Here is a 13,431-nt window from a genome sequence, read left to right as displayed (position 1 = left end):
ATCAGGTGGTCCATAGTATACCAACCACAAGGTTCCCTTAGTTCGTTGGTCTTTTATTCTGACCCACAAGCTTTCAACCTGTTTGTGGCTACTCTTCAAAGACAGCTCTTCACACTATATCCATTTTCTGATATAGAAGGCAATGCTTCTACTCCTCTTTCCCAGTCTGTCCCTTCTGAACAACCTGTAGCCATCGATAGCCACACTCCAGTCATGGGATTCATCCCACCAAGTTTCAGTGATGGCAACCAAATCTTAGGTTTCTAATAGCACAGTAGCTTCCAGCTCCTCCTGCTTGTTGCTCAAACTGCATGTATTTGTAGAAAGGCATTTCAGCTGGGCCGAAATAAGATCAACAAGTTTCAGCTAAGGGCCTAAACTTAAAGGTATGTTTCATGAAAAGGCACTCGAGACCATCAATCAATCACAATCTGCCCCTTTTACAGGAGTCCCCGGAAGGGCTCCACTCTTGCTCCGAGGTTTGTTTCCAGCCGCCCCCGTGTGGCTGCACACAGGCTTCCAGGCAAGCTCTATTCCCTATCCAGTGAGGTGAACCCAGCAGGCTCAGAGAAACACAAATGGTAGCTATCACGGCTCATAACCGAGTTGAGAAAACAGCAATTATTACCCTTCCCTCGTAGCCTGGAAGAAGTTCTGCCATCTGCACATTTCTTCACAATATCCATCAGCTGGCATTACAAAATGTGATGCATTTCAAGCTTGTATTATATGCTTTGAAGTGGACAACAGACATTTTAGCTACAGAATAATCATGACACAGACACACTGCCATGTCCATCTTCCCATTTTATTTGTAATTCCCCAAGTGATCCAGTGAGGATGGTCAGCTTCCCCTCCAGTCTTGGAATATGAACATAAAAGAAACATCAGAAGTCACATCGCATTGGGCTTGATCCTGCAGACAGACTCACTTAAGTCGGAGCTGCAAGATACACTGGAGTATTATCCAATCCAACTTTCACACGCTCAGGACTTTGCAAAATGTTGCATTAGCACATCTATATGTTGTTAAGTCACAACTTTTACTGGACAAAAGAAACATCTCTAGGAAACATACTCAGTACTACTAGCATTTCCAGAAGATTCTGCAACACCACCTGCTTGTACTGAGCCAAGTGCACCAGGTGCTTTTTTAAGTAGGAGAGGGTCAGGTGAGAGAGAAGGACTATGCCTCAAGCTTAGCTAGTCCCTCTCAACCTAAGTTGGATACCCCTCCCAACTCCAGATTTCTTACCCAATTGCCACAAAACATGCACAACATAGACTACACATAAAGGTACCTCTATCAAAGCAATCTCTCCTTGCCCAGAAGAGCCATACCCTGATATCAGAGTACTTCTATGTGCAGAAAGAGCTCCAGGCACTCGGGTGTGGAGACAGCAGGTCTGGCTCATGCCATCTTCATCAATCGTGGTGGTCTTGCAGCACAGCAACTGGTGATAACTCTGGTAAGACTGAAGCCCTGCCTGTGGAATCATCAGGCAGTTGGGGGAGGGACTGTATGTAAAACCCAAGACTTATTTTCTTTGCCCTTTTCTCAAAAGAAAAGAACACCATATAACAAATGGAGAGGGGCATTAATTATGCCTAGGAGTGATTAAAAATAGAGGTATCCTCAACTGTTGCAAATCCAGAACGGGGATGTGATCCTACAGAGCCCAAGATGTGTGGGAAGATGATGATTCTAGTCAGTTTTCTGTAAGGCCTGGAGATGTCAGTGTGTTTCTGCTGCCTTGTCCGTTCTTAGCCTTTTATAACAGCAATAGGTCTCAGTTTAATGGCTTTCTTGCTGATACCAGCTGCATGGCAGGTGTTAACCACGTCTGTCACATTCTTGTAAGACTCTGGTGCCTGGAGGAGGACGAGAGAAAAATTGAAAAACATATAAACAACCCAAAGTCATGGGAAGTTAGATGTAGGCTTTTGATATCCCCTCTTCTCTTCACAAAAATAGAATCATATGAATTGAGGGTGTAGAAATAGGTGAACACATTGAGAATCTGGCCACCTCACACATATAAGAAATTTGAGACACTTAGCTTTCCAAAATCTTTCACCATATTTCAGATAAAATACTAGCTGTTTTGATTCAGTTTCCCCTCAGACAATCCAGTCCAACAGCATGTGAGAATGTCAAGCATCATTATCGAGTAGGAAGTCACTCCAATCCTCTCCTGACAGATACCCCTTTAAGATTTATCTTCAGTGCCCATTAGTGACAGGAAACAGGGTTGAACTCTAGAACATCCCCCCTCCAGCATTCTGACAAGGAAGATGCTCTTTAACAGATTTCAATGTGATCAAAATGTTTGTACAACACCAACAACCATAACAGTATAGTTCCAAATGATTAACATGCTTCTGTGAGCAAGGTTGTGAACACAAAAGACACTGCATTGTGTAAATGCAGAAGAACTGGAAGCTGTTAGATTCAAAGTTTTCCAGCCAGAGTTCTCTTCTTCTTGAGCAAATATAGGAATTCATCTTAAAAGAAGCACATCTCTCATACACTGCTAATAATCTACATTACAGCTGCAGTGTAAACTAAGTTTAAAGCTAGGAGAACATAACTCTAGAAGAGAATCCATAAAACTACTTTTGTGGTGCTCACATGAAGACTTCTCAGGGTCAATAGTAATTATCCCAGTTGCCAGGCAGAAGAGTAAAAAAATATGCACCCCAAAACCTGACGAACAGGCATCTCCCTTTTCACCAGCATTGCAGAGATGGGGAATACTTAGCATTATTTTCCAAAAAATTGGATAGCTTTATTGGAAATTGCACAGGTTATATATTTAGAGCATTATCAATCACTTAGCACTGAAAATGAAATCAGGGAGGATCATTCAGCCAAGGAACAAGAACCCCTTCTCCATCTTGGATAATGAAGTATTAAACTCACTTCTTCCATGACCAGTTTGGGAGAAGCCACACGGATGGCAATGCCCATATCAGCCAGCTTGTCCAACACATCCTGGAAGTCCAAGTTACGCCGTGATTTGGCTCGAGACAGTGCACGACCCTAGAGAGAAATTTTGTTTGTCCTATTTTTTTGTAGCAGTTTGGCAAAACAGAACTCTTTCTCATTAAAAAGAAACATTATTACAATGTAAGTAAACACAAAATGGCTGAGAGCACAAAGCACAGCAAGCCACAAAACCGGAAATTAATTTAGACTTTATGTTACGGGCTCTTGCAAAATCACACATCTGGTACCATGGCTAGGAAATTTCTGTGTGTATAGCATACTAGTCTGCAAATATTTTTTTACCCAAACCACTTGTCACCTGACAACACAACCACCACTACACCTGACAGTGTTCAGGAGTCAGTTTTACAGGAAGCTATTTATCCTCCTTAAACATTCTGTCTCACACGGTAAACAATAGTGGAGGAAATACCTCCTTCTAACTACTGAAGAGTTTTATACAGACAGCCTCAGCACAGTTAATCCTTCTTGTTACCTCAGAGATATCGGAATTTGTTAAAATGAGCTTATTCTCCACATCTCCATCCTAACATTTGCCTTGTATAAAACAGCACCCCTGGAATTTTCCGCAGGAACAGTTAAAACTGCTCAGTTAGGGACAAAGACAACTTTTAGTCTGCAGTCCTCCTAAGCTGAGATTACTGTGGCAAGGTTTCTCTCTGCTCGTATAACGATGAATCACAGAGTAGATGACCCTTGTTCTCTGAATGACAGTCCCATTCCAATACCTTCATGAAATAACTTTTCAACTTACAGCTCCATGGCAAGTAGTTCCGAAGGTCTCAGTCATGCCTTGCTCTGTGCCAGTAAGAACATAGCTACAGGTGCCCATAGTCCCGCCGATCAAAACAGGCTGTCCAGTGAGCTGTGGATGCAAGGTATTAATTCACAAGAAAAAGCCTAAAAACCTCATTTGTAATAAAAGCCTGAGAGAAAGCATATCTCCAGAAAAGGAGATTAGGTTCTCATTCCCTCAAAGCATCTCTGCTTGCCTCAGGTGCCTAGTATCAAGGATTCTGGAGAACTAACTGCACAGAAATATGCAGAGCCGCAGACTTGTGTCCAACACAAGGCAAATCACCGAAGCCTGCCCTATGTGTGCTTCACTTCTTTCCCTTCATGATCTTCCAGCCATAGTGGGTGTGGAGCAGAAGAGGGAGCCCAGTGTCCCAAAGAGACAAGCAGAATATTGCCATCACATTAGGGTTCCAGTGGTGTTAGCTCAAAAGAGGAACTCACTGTTGGAGACTCTAAAATCGCCTGATTTCCTTCGCCCACAGCTATACTTACTTGATAGTCGACAGCGATAAGAGGATGGTGAGGAGGGAAGGCCCTGGTTGATCCCTTTCTGTGCACCAGCAGAGTCCGCTCTTTTCCATCCACTACATGTTGCTCCACTTTGGCAATGTTGTGAGACACATCATAGATAACATGCATATCAAGGTCATCTGGGGTTGTGTTGAAGACTTTGGCGAAGGCCTAAAAAGAGAGCAAAAATCAGGATGTGAAATACAAGAAGATAATTGCTGTGTACACGTGGAAGATTTATAATCTTTTTTGGAATTAAGAGAAAGAAATTTGCTTGCAACTATTTCTTACTGACGAGTCAGTGACCTAAACACCTGCATGGCTTGTAAGAAACTTCGGTCAAATTCAGCCACAATGGAACTGAATACAACCATGCTGGGTATGACCAAACTGGACTGTCTAGATTATTCATCTGCCCATTGGGAGCTTTAATGCTGGAATTCTCTCAGATTATCATCTAAACCAATTCTTGCAACTCTGAGAAGATGGCTTCAGCAGTGTCAAAACAATTTTCTTGTATCCTCTTCTTCCACTCCAAGACATTTTCAAAAACATTAAGTTGCTTCAGCATGTACAATCCAATGATGTTCAGAGGTTTTAGATGGATTGCCACGACTGAAGCTTTGAGCAACTCTCTCCAGAAAACTCAGCTTAAGCAGCACAAAAATGGAAATTATGCTAAACACTGCAGCTACTCTGTGTTCCATATGTCTGGGATAAATCAGGAGATTTGTACCAAAATAGTTGCAACAGAGACTATTCTGCTCTTACCTGTCTTGTTAGAAAAGTCATAGAAGAGCGGTTGACCCATGCATAGTTTCCAGCAGCTGCCATTCCCTTCAAGTAATCCTGTCCCTCTGCAGAGGCAATCCTGGCACATGCCAGCTGGCGATCATTCACTATGATTTTATCCCGTTTCATAGCTTTTTCCATAGCCACCAATGCATCTGGGAAATAAAAAACAGTAAGTCTAAGCGACTTCCTACTTTTGTTTAAAATCTATGAGATTATTCTGGGTGTCCATAATTTATATTCTAAACCTGAACTCGTTTGTCTGATGGCCAAACCTACAGTTTCTTCTCAAATGCAAAACCAAAATCTGCGGCAGAATATTATCAACTGTTTGCAAACAGACAACTCCTGTCAAGGCAACTCAGAACAGACTCAGCAACTACACTGTAAGAAATGCTCTTTGGTGCTGGAGTTTACTGTCAATGACAATACCATGCTGAAGAGGTTGCTCACTCCAGAGACCTATGCCAGTCAGACCTTACCTGTGGCAACCTGGTGGCCCAGGCCTCTGCTGCCACTGTGGATCATCACGCACACCTGCCCTTTATGGTCAATGCCCATCTTCCTGGCAGCGTATTCGTTGTAAATCTCATCCACAACCTGGATCTCAGCGTAATGATTTCCGGCTCCCAGAGTCCCCAGCTGCCAATCACAACATACTAATCAGAGACTGCTAATAATCCAGCCCTGGGGAGGACAGGGGAGAGCTATGGGAACATGAGCAACAAGACAAATTGCTACAGCAAGGTTTTGGGAAACATAAAACATCCCCATATAAACTGAAAGGAAGTAGAATACAGCATCATCTTCACTGTCTTCTTGGTTCAGATTTATAACTATTACAAGACTGCAATTAAACAAAAGGAACAGGATCTACTGACCATGCTGCCACTTTTTTCCTACTTGCTTAGGCCTAGTTGAAAGATAGGGATAGCACAGTTTATTGACAATTCATCTTCAATTTGTATTAGCAAGACATACAGTCTTATACTTGGTTACAATTCCACAAGGAAGTTAGAACATCTTGTTAATTAGGTTCTTACAACTTCTTGGTAGATTAAACCAAGATATTCCATTTTCAAGCCCAATTGTTTTCACTTCCATAATAGATGATCACTGATTTGCAAGGTGACTATGAAAACTGAGGACATAAGATTATTTTGAGGTTAAAACGCCATAATTTTGCAGCACCACAATTCACAACTCAAGAAGTTGTATAAAAGAAACCTTTACAAATGGTAGTCTTAGCACAGCCAACTCAAGTGTTCCACCCAGAGCAATAATAGAAAGGAAATCCAACCTTTGAACTGCGATTCAAAGTCATGAGCTAGTTCTATTTATTATGATATCCTTCTTTAGCCTGCTATTAATTTGCTGAGCAAATAAGCAGAAAAGTTGCAAAATAACTCACCTATCTCTTGAAAATAAAACTATATCTGGATGCAGAGATGCCATCAAATTTGAATTCTAGCACCAGGTGTTAACTGATGAAAAATTAATGGCCCCAGGGACCTTGGATATTATCATTTCTCTTTGTTACAGTTCTGTCTGGAATTATTTAGGAAGTCTCATCATCTCACCTTTCCCTCTGTCAGAAATGCTTGGCAGTTTCAAGAAAAGACACAAAATTAGAGAACTACCTGATGGCCTTTACCTTTGAACCCTGGGAGCACTCCCACCCCTCCTGAAACATAACATTACCTGAGGCAGGCCCCTCTTCTTGGCTCTTGAGGAGACCTTGTTGGGGTCAGCCTGCAGCATTCTTCCATATTCCTCACAGTGCTCCTTGTCCTCAGCCCATGCATAGCCTTCCCGGAGAGACCAGTCCACACCCATCTCTAGTGCCTCTTCCAAATCCCTACAATTATCAAACATCTATGTAAGTATTATCCTTAGAAATCCTCAAAACTCCACTGGATATGACCGTGAGCAACCTCACATAATTTAGCCATTAGACCTACTTTCAGAGTTAGCTCTCCTTTGTGCAGGGAGTTGGACAAGGTGACCTCAAGAAATCCCATCCAACTTAAATTATTTTATGATCAGTCTCCAACTCCCCTAACAAGAAGTCCAACTTCTTAATACCTCATGAAAATCGAGCTCTACAAATACATTAGCTATAGTTAGGTCATTACTTTTTCCTCTTTGTTGTGTGGGGAACAGCCTATTTTCTCTCTCACCCCTTTCAAAAAACACCTTTATGTTCACGGAGATTTTCTGTTAGAAGAAATGAAAACTTTTCAAGAACTTAATTGTTTTGAGGTTTTAAATGGGGGAAGAAACAGGTGACTTTGTGCACTGATGATTATGCCAGCCTTCCTGCTGATGCAGAAATGCAGAAGGAATGGAAAGAGGTTTAGAACTACTTTTTTCTTAATAAAGTCTCCCACTGATGAATCTTTCATCAAAATAAACAACAGAGATGGCCCCTCTAGTGATGTGTGGATAAAGTCATTCCCTTACTTAGCATTCATGGGGATGACACCTTTGGAGCCGACACCAACAGGAATGTGGTCAAACATAGCCTGGGCGAGCTGCTCCTTCACAGGCTGCACATCGCTTTCATCCAAATTTGTACGCAGTAGGCGGACACCACAGTTGATGTCAAATCCGACACCACCTAGAAGTGTAGAAAAAGCAGTGCAGTTAATAAAGAAAGTGTGCTGATGGTAAGCACTTTGAGCATTCATTGTAAATCAGTGCCCCTGCTGATGGGGAGTATGTACTGAATGCTGTGATCTTATACCTTCCTTCTGAACGGGGAAAAAGCAGAACCGCATTAAGCTTCACCTAAAAGACTTACATGAAACCTCAGATTTCAAGACAGCCAAAAATGCATTCTGGCAGAGGGAAACTTGACAACTCTTAAAAAAACCAACAGTTTTTTGGGCTCAAGCATATGCTTTACAGACATAGCTGAGGAACTGCCTACAGAGCTCTGTGTTTCAAAGCTGGTCCAGCAGGTAGACAAAGAAAGGTAAATACAACTATAAAACATACTGTTTTCAGGAAGCAGAAAGGATGTTCCTGTTTTTCTGCCTAAGAAAAGTGACAGATCATAGTATGCCTTCCAGATGTAAGATGGTCTCGAAAGCAAGTCCCTGAAAGCAAGTCTTTTCTGACTCGTCACTGGAATAAATAATAGCTAATTATTATAAGTGATGAATACTTATAAGGAATATTTAACTTCGGTGCTTAGTGTTTCGCTTAACTCTTAGTGTTTAATAAAAATAAATAGTGCAGGGCAAGGCCTAATGTGAAAGACCAATCACGCCACTTTTAGCAGGAAGGTTCTGGTATTAACTAGCACCAGACAGAGGAGAGCAGACTAAGAGTTCTTGGATTTGAGTCAATTGGGAACAGTGGAACTGTCTGAAGCAGACCTGAAACATGAATACCATATTTCATGACAAGTACAAAAGCATCTCCAATAATTAAAGACCCAGGTGTTTATAAAATAGATAGACATATTTTAAGGTCACATTTTTAATAAAGATGAAAACATCTCAAAAGATGTTTTCAAAGACTACTCAAAGAAAACAGTCAATTCTTTATCAGCCTGGCGAAACCCAAGTTCCAAGTGTTGCACTTTTCTTTCAAAATTGAGGGATATTACGAGCCCAAGCCAAAACCACAAGGGCAATTCTCTCTGTACTGTTGGGGTGTACCAGAGTAACCACCTGCTCCATAAAGAATAAAGATTTTGAGCATGAGAATTAGGCAACTTTTAAGTCCCTATAATTAATGTATTTTTTGCTCTGTATGTAAAGACCTGCCATTTCAAGAAGTATTTTTATGCCATCCCAGATATTTCTCAGTGCAGGTTAAGCCAGGCATCCCTACCTGGTGAAACCACTGCTTCGGGATCATTCATATCAAAGGCAGCCATGTTGCCAATGGCAAACCCGTAGCCAGAATGGACATCGGGCAGGCCTATTGATCTCTGAAAGAGAATGAAGGAAATGTTAAACTTGTTTGAAACTCTGTGCTGCACAGAGTCACTGTGGTTACGCTTTGCCTTGTGGCAGTGGTTGCCACATTTGCAAATAAATGTACCAAAAGGAGAATGGATGTTCAGATGTAGATAGAGGAAACACATGAATTCAGGTAAGTACTTATATTGCTGCAGTTACAGGACAGACAAAGAAAGCAGAGGGCATATCTCACTCTGAAGCAAACTCCCGGTCAGCTGAGAAGACCTCTTGGCTCTAGCGACCAGATCTCAAGAAGACTTAAAAGGATCTTAAGCATCTAAATGTAGGAATTGTGATCTCCAATTGAATTCCAACCTAGCTTTTTCCTGGACTCAAAAGTCCTAGCATTCAAAACTTATTCAAGGAATAGCTTATGGGTAGCTTAAAGCAGAAACATAACAGTGATAAATGGGAACTGAAGACAATAGTGAAAACGAGTTCATTTTTACCAAGTTCCATTCAGAGATACAGGCAATATTTACATACTGCAAATGTAACAAGGACAGAGTTCAAATGCTACAGAATGGAATCCTAAAACAGTCAGCATTTTCTCTTCTTAGCTGTGTCATTGAAAACTGACCACATTGTAGACAGGAAAAAAAGTCATCCTTTTAGGATGATATCCTGACAGACAAGATAAAAGCTGTGACATTTCAATTTATAAAAGAATGCTTTTTATCAAACTTTTTCATATTACGACTAATTAAAAAAAGTGAGAGCTTGCTTCTCCCCAGCTCTCCAAGTTCAAAGTACATCAAGACTGTCAAGTTTATATGAGGATATCAGAGACAGCACTCCACCAGCAAACAGGAAATTTAATTTTTAAAATTAATTTAAATAATTTAAATTTAATTTTTTAAAATTAAGCAAACAGGAAAAAAAGCCCCAGACACACAGAAAGCTGTCAGAAATTGGAACTTCTCAATGTGTGTTAAACTGTTACCACACATTAAAAATAAAAGCACTTTTCAGTGTGATGATGTGCTTCTCCTGTGTCCCCTTGCCATCACCAAGAAATCTCTTGGTTTGGAAATAAAAAGTAAAGATCTGAATAGATAGATGATTGTAACATCTCTCCTACAAACTACTAGCCAAAATTCCCATTTTAACAGGTTGTTACTATTCCACTTCATTCTCTCTTTGGCTGACCCATGAGGGCATTTGAACAGTATGATGGGCTGCCTCTTACTACAGATAGAAATTCAAAACTTTTGTCAAGTCACCAAAAAAAAAAACCAATCAAAAAAAGAAAATTCTGTTATTTGTTACTTATTAACAAATGCAATATTGAAAGTGGAAAAGATCCCTTCTGCATCAGACTTAGCGCTTCTTGAAAAGCGACACAGCCTAATATTTTCCTCCTGCATCATCATCATCATCATCATATCTAATGCTTTGCTTCCCAAAATGCACAGGGTGAGGGAAAAAGAGTGTTGACTGCATAGGAAGGCGCACTACAAACATTAGGGCAGCAACTATAATACAGACAACAATACAGCCTCCTGCTCTCTCCTCATTTCTCCATGCATTCCGGGTCAGCAGAGGCAACTCAAAACCAAGAGACAATATGAGCAATAGGGGAAAGGTGGCTGAAACTGTAACAGCATAAAGAAATACTAACAAAGGTTCATGTCGAAAGGCAGTCAATGAAGTAAGTGGATACTTCTGACAACGAAGTTTTACAGTCTATCCTTGCAAGCACTCCTTACTCAGAGACAGTTTCATAACACACAGACTGACTTGAAAAGAGCTTTGGTCCTTACTCCTTCTCACAACAGACTCCTCATTTGGAAGACAATAATCTCTGGCAAACAGCAAGAGAAAAACAACAAATTTTCAGAGCAATTACTCACGTGAACAATGCCAGGTAATGCAGCCACATTCCCAATCTGTTTCATAGCAGGCAAAAAGCCACCCGCACCTCAAAAGAACAAGAAAAAAAAAGGTAAGTAAACTGATAACTTACCACATTAAGCACAATGAAGCACTTTCTAATAAGGTTGCTCAAAACCCTGGCAAATCAGAAGTCAGCCACCAATCTGCTATAAAGTGTCTAGCATTATAAACAGTCTGCAGTTTGATTACATGAGATATTTTGCCAGAGTCCTTCCTCTGCTGTGCTATACCAACGCAGACTGAGCTGTGCTAACAACAACAGAAGTCTGTTACCAGCAGCGCAGCTGCCAGATCTCGATCCATTCTTGTGCTCCAGCCCCACAAGTAACAGTCAGGGCTGGGCTACAGCCTCTACCAAAGCAAACTCTTGAGAGCAGGCACTCAGGGCAGTGGTCAAGTCTGTCCCTGGAGGTGTTCAAAAAATGTATAGATGTGGCACTCTGGGACATGGTTTACTTTAGATTGCGTATTAGAAAAAAATTCTTTACCAAAAGGGGTATCAGGTACTGGCACAGGCTGCCCAAGGAAGTATTTATACCAAGGGGCATTTCAAAGACTAGTAGATAAGGCATTCAGAGATACGGTTTAAGTAGTGGACAAGAATGGTTGGACTTCATGACCTCAAAAGTCTTTTTCAACCAACCAATTTTACGATTCTATGATTAGTAGGCATGGTGGTGGTTGACTGACAGTTAGATTGGACAATCTTAGAGGTCTTTTCCAACCTTAATGATTCAATGATTCTACAGAAGGCACCTACCAAGGCAGTGCCATCTACCTGGCCTGGTCCCAGGACACGCTGCAACCGCAGGTGACGCCCCTGTGCTGCTCACCAGGCTGCAGCGGCTGGCAAGGCGACAAAACTGATTTCTACTTTCTCCCTCTCCAGACCCACCAGCCGAGAAATGCACCGAGCCTGCATCCACTGCTCCTGTTACACCCTGCCCCCTTCAATGCCCACAGTGTGAACCAAGGCGCTCAGCGAGGGCTCTGGGGCCAAGGCAAGGAGCATGTGAGGACCCCCTGCTCCCATTTCAGAGGGCCGAGTCCCACGGGACCCACCTCCGCCGCGGCAGGCGTTGCGCAGCTCCTCGAACATCAGCTTCTCCAGTGGGTCGTTCACGTAGAAAACACCCTCCACCTGTGGGGAGAACTGTCAGGGCGCCAGAGCGGGGGATTCCGGGGGAGGGCAGTGGGAGTCGGGGATGCCGGGAGAGGGAACACTGGAAGCCGGGGGGGTCACCGGGAGCCGAGATGGGGGGACGGACACCGAGGACGACAGCGGGAGCCGGGGATGCGGGGGGACACGGAGTATGCGGGATGCGCCGCGCCGGGCCGGGCCCCCCCTGACTCCCCGAGGCACCCAAGTGCTCCCCGTCGCTCCCAGCCACCCCCCGGCTCCCCACGCACGTGCATGTTGGGCACGAAGCCCTTCTTGATCCGCCAGCAGTTCTTGTCGATCTTGTCCAGGTACTGCAGCTCATCGTTGTAGCTGCGGCTCATGGCGGCGGCTTCGCGGCAGCACCGAGCGCCGGCAGCAGCGGACGGGAGCCGCTAAGAGACAAACTTCCGGCGGATGGGCCGGGCGCTGGCCGCGGCCCTCACCCGCAGAGGCACGGCTTTCAGCGCCCCCTGTTGGCCGAGACCCGCATAGGCACTGCCACGCTATCAGCGCCCCCTTTTGGTCGGGACACGCATAGGCACGGGCGCGGCTTTTAGCACCCCCTGTTGGTCGGGACGCGCATAGGCGCGGTTTCAGCGCCCCACGTGCAGGGGTGGCCGCTTGCTTCGCCCCCGGGGCTGGACACCTCTGTTCAGCCTGGCTCGCTTATGGCCTGCCGCTCCCTCACTCCTACCCCAGAAGCATAGAATCGTTTGGTTGGAAAAGACCTTTGAGATCATTGAATCCAGATGCACCTGAATCACAGAATCACCAGGTTGGAAAGCACCCACTGGATCATTGAGTCCAACCATTCCTAACACTCCTTAAACCATGTCCCTAAGCACTTAATCCACCCGTTCCTTAAACACCTCCAGGGAAGGTGACTCGACCACCTCCCTGGGCAGCCTGTTCCAGTGCCCAATGACTCTTTCTGTGAAGAATTTTTTTCTGATATCCAACCTGAACCTCCCCTGGTGGAGCTTTAGGCCATTCCCCCTTGTCCTGTCCCCTGTCACCTGGGAGAAGAGGCCAGCTCCCTCCTCTCCACAACCTCCTTTCAGGTAGTTGAAGAGAGTAATAAGGTCTCCCCTCAGCCTCCTCCAGGCTAAACAACCCCAGCTCTCTCAGCCGCTCCTTGTAAGACTTGTTCTCCAGCCCCCTCACCAGCTTCATCGCTCTTCTCTGGACACGCTCCAGAGCCTCAACATCCTTCTTGTGGTGAGGAGTCCAGAACTGAACACAGTATTCGAGGTGCGGTCTCACCAGTGCCGAGTACAGAGGGAGAATAA

General features: G+C 43.7%; 1 protein-coding gene across 1 annotated transcript; it reads right to left on the bottom strand.

Moving 5' to 3' along the window:
* Positions 1-794: 794 nt before the first annotated feature.
* RTCB (RNA 2',3'-cyclic phosphate and 5'-OH ligase) lies at positions 795-12,545 on the bottom strand. The gene is made up of 12 exons (XM_054056291.1): positions 12,391-12,545; positions 12,043-12,121; positions 10,938-11,005; positions 8,954-9,053; positions 7,574-7,730; positions 6,812-6,968; positions 5,593-5,752; positions 5,090-5,265; positions 4,301-4,489; positions 3,765-3,875; positions 2,924-3,043; positions 795-1,872 (listed from the first exon to the last, which is right to left on the bottom strand). Exons 1-12 carry the CDS (start codon positions 12,481-12,483, stop codon positions 1,765-1,767), a joined length of 1,518 nt encoding a protein of 505 aa, XP_053912266.1. The 5' UTR covers positions 12,484-12,545; the 3' UTR covers positions 795-1,764.
* Between the last annotated feature and the right edge of the window lie 886 nt (positions 12,546-13,431).

The sequence above is a fragment of the Cuculus canorus genome, chromosome 1, assembly GCF_017976375.1.
Source record: "Cuculus canorus isolate bCucCan1 chromosome 1, bCucCan1.pri, whole genome shotgun sequence".
NCBI classification, from domain to species: domain Eukaryota; kingdom Metazoa; phylum Chordata; class Aves; order Cuculiformes; family Cuculidae; genus Cuculus; species Cuculus canorus.
This window is presented reverse-complemented; position numbering and strand designations above follow the sequence as displayed.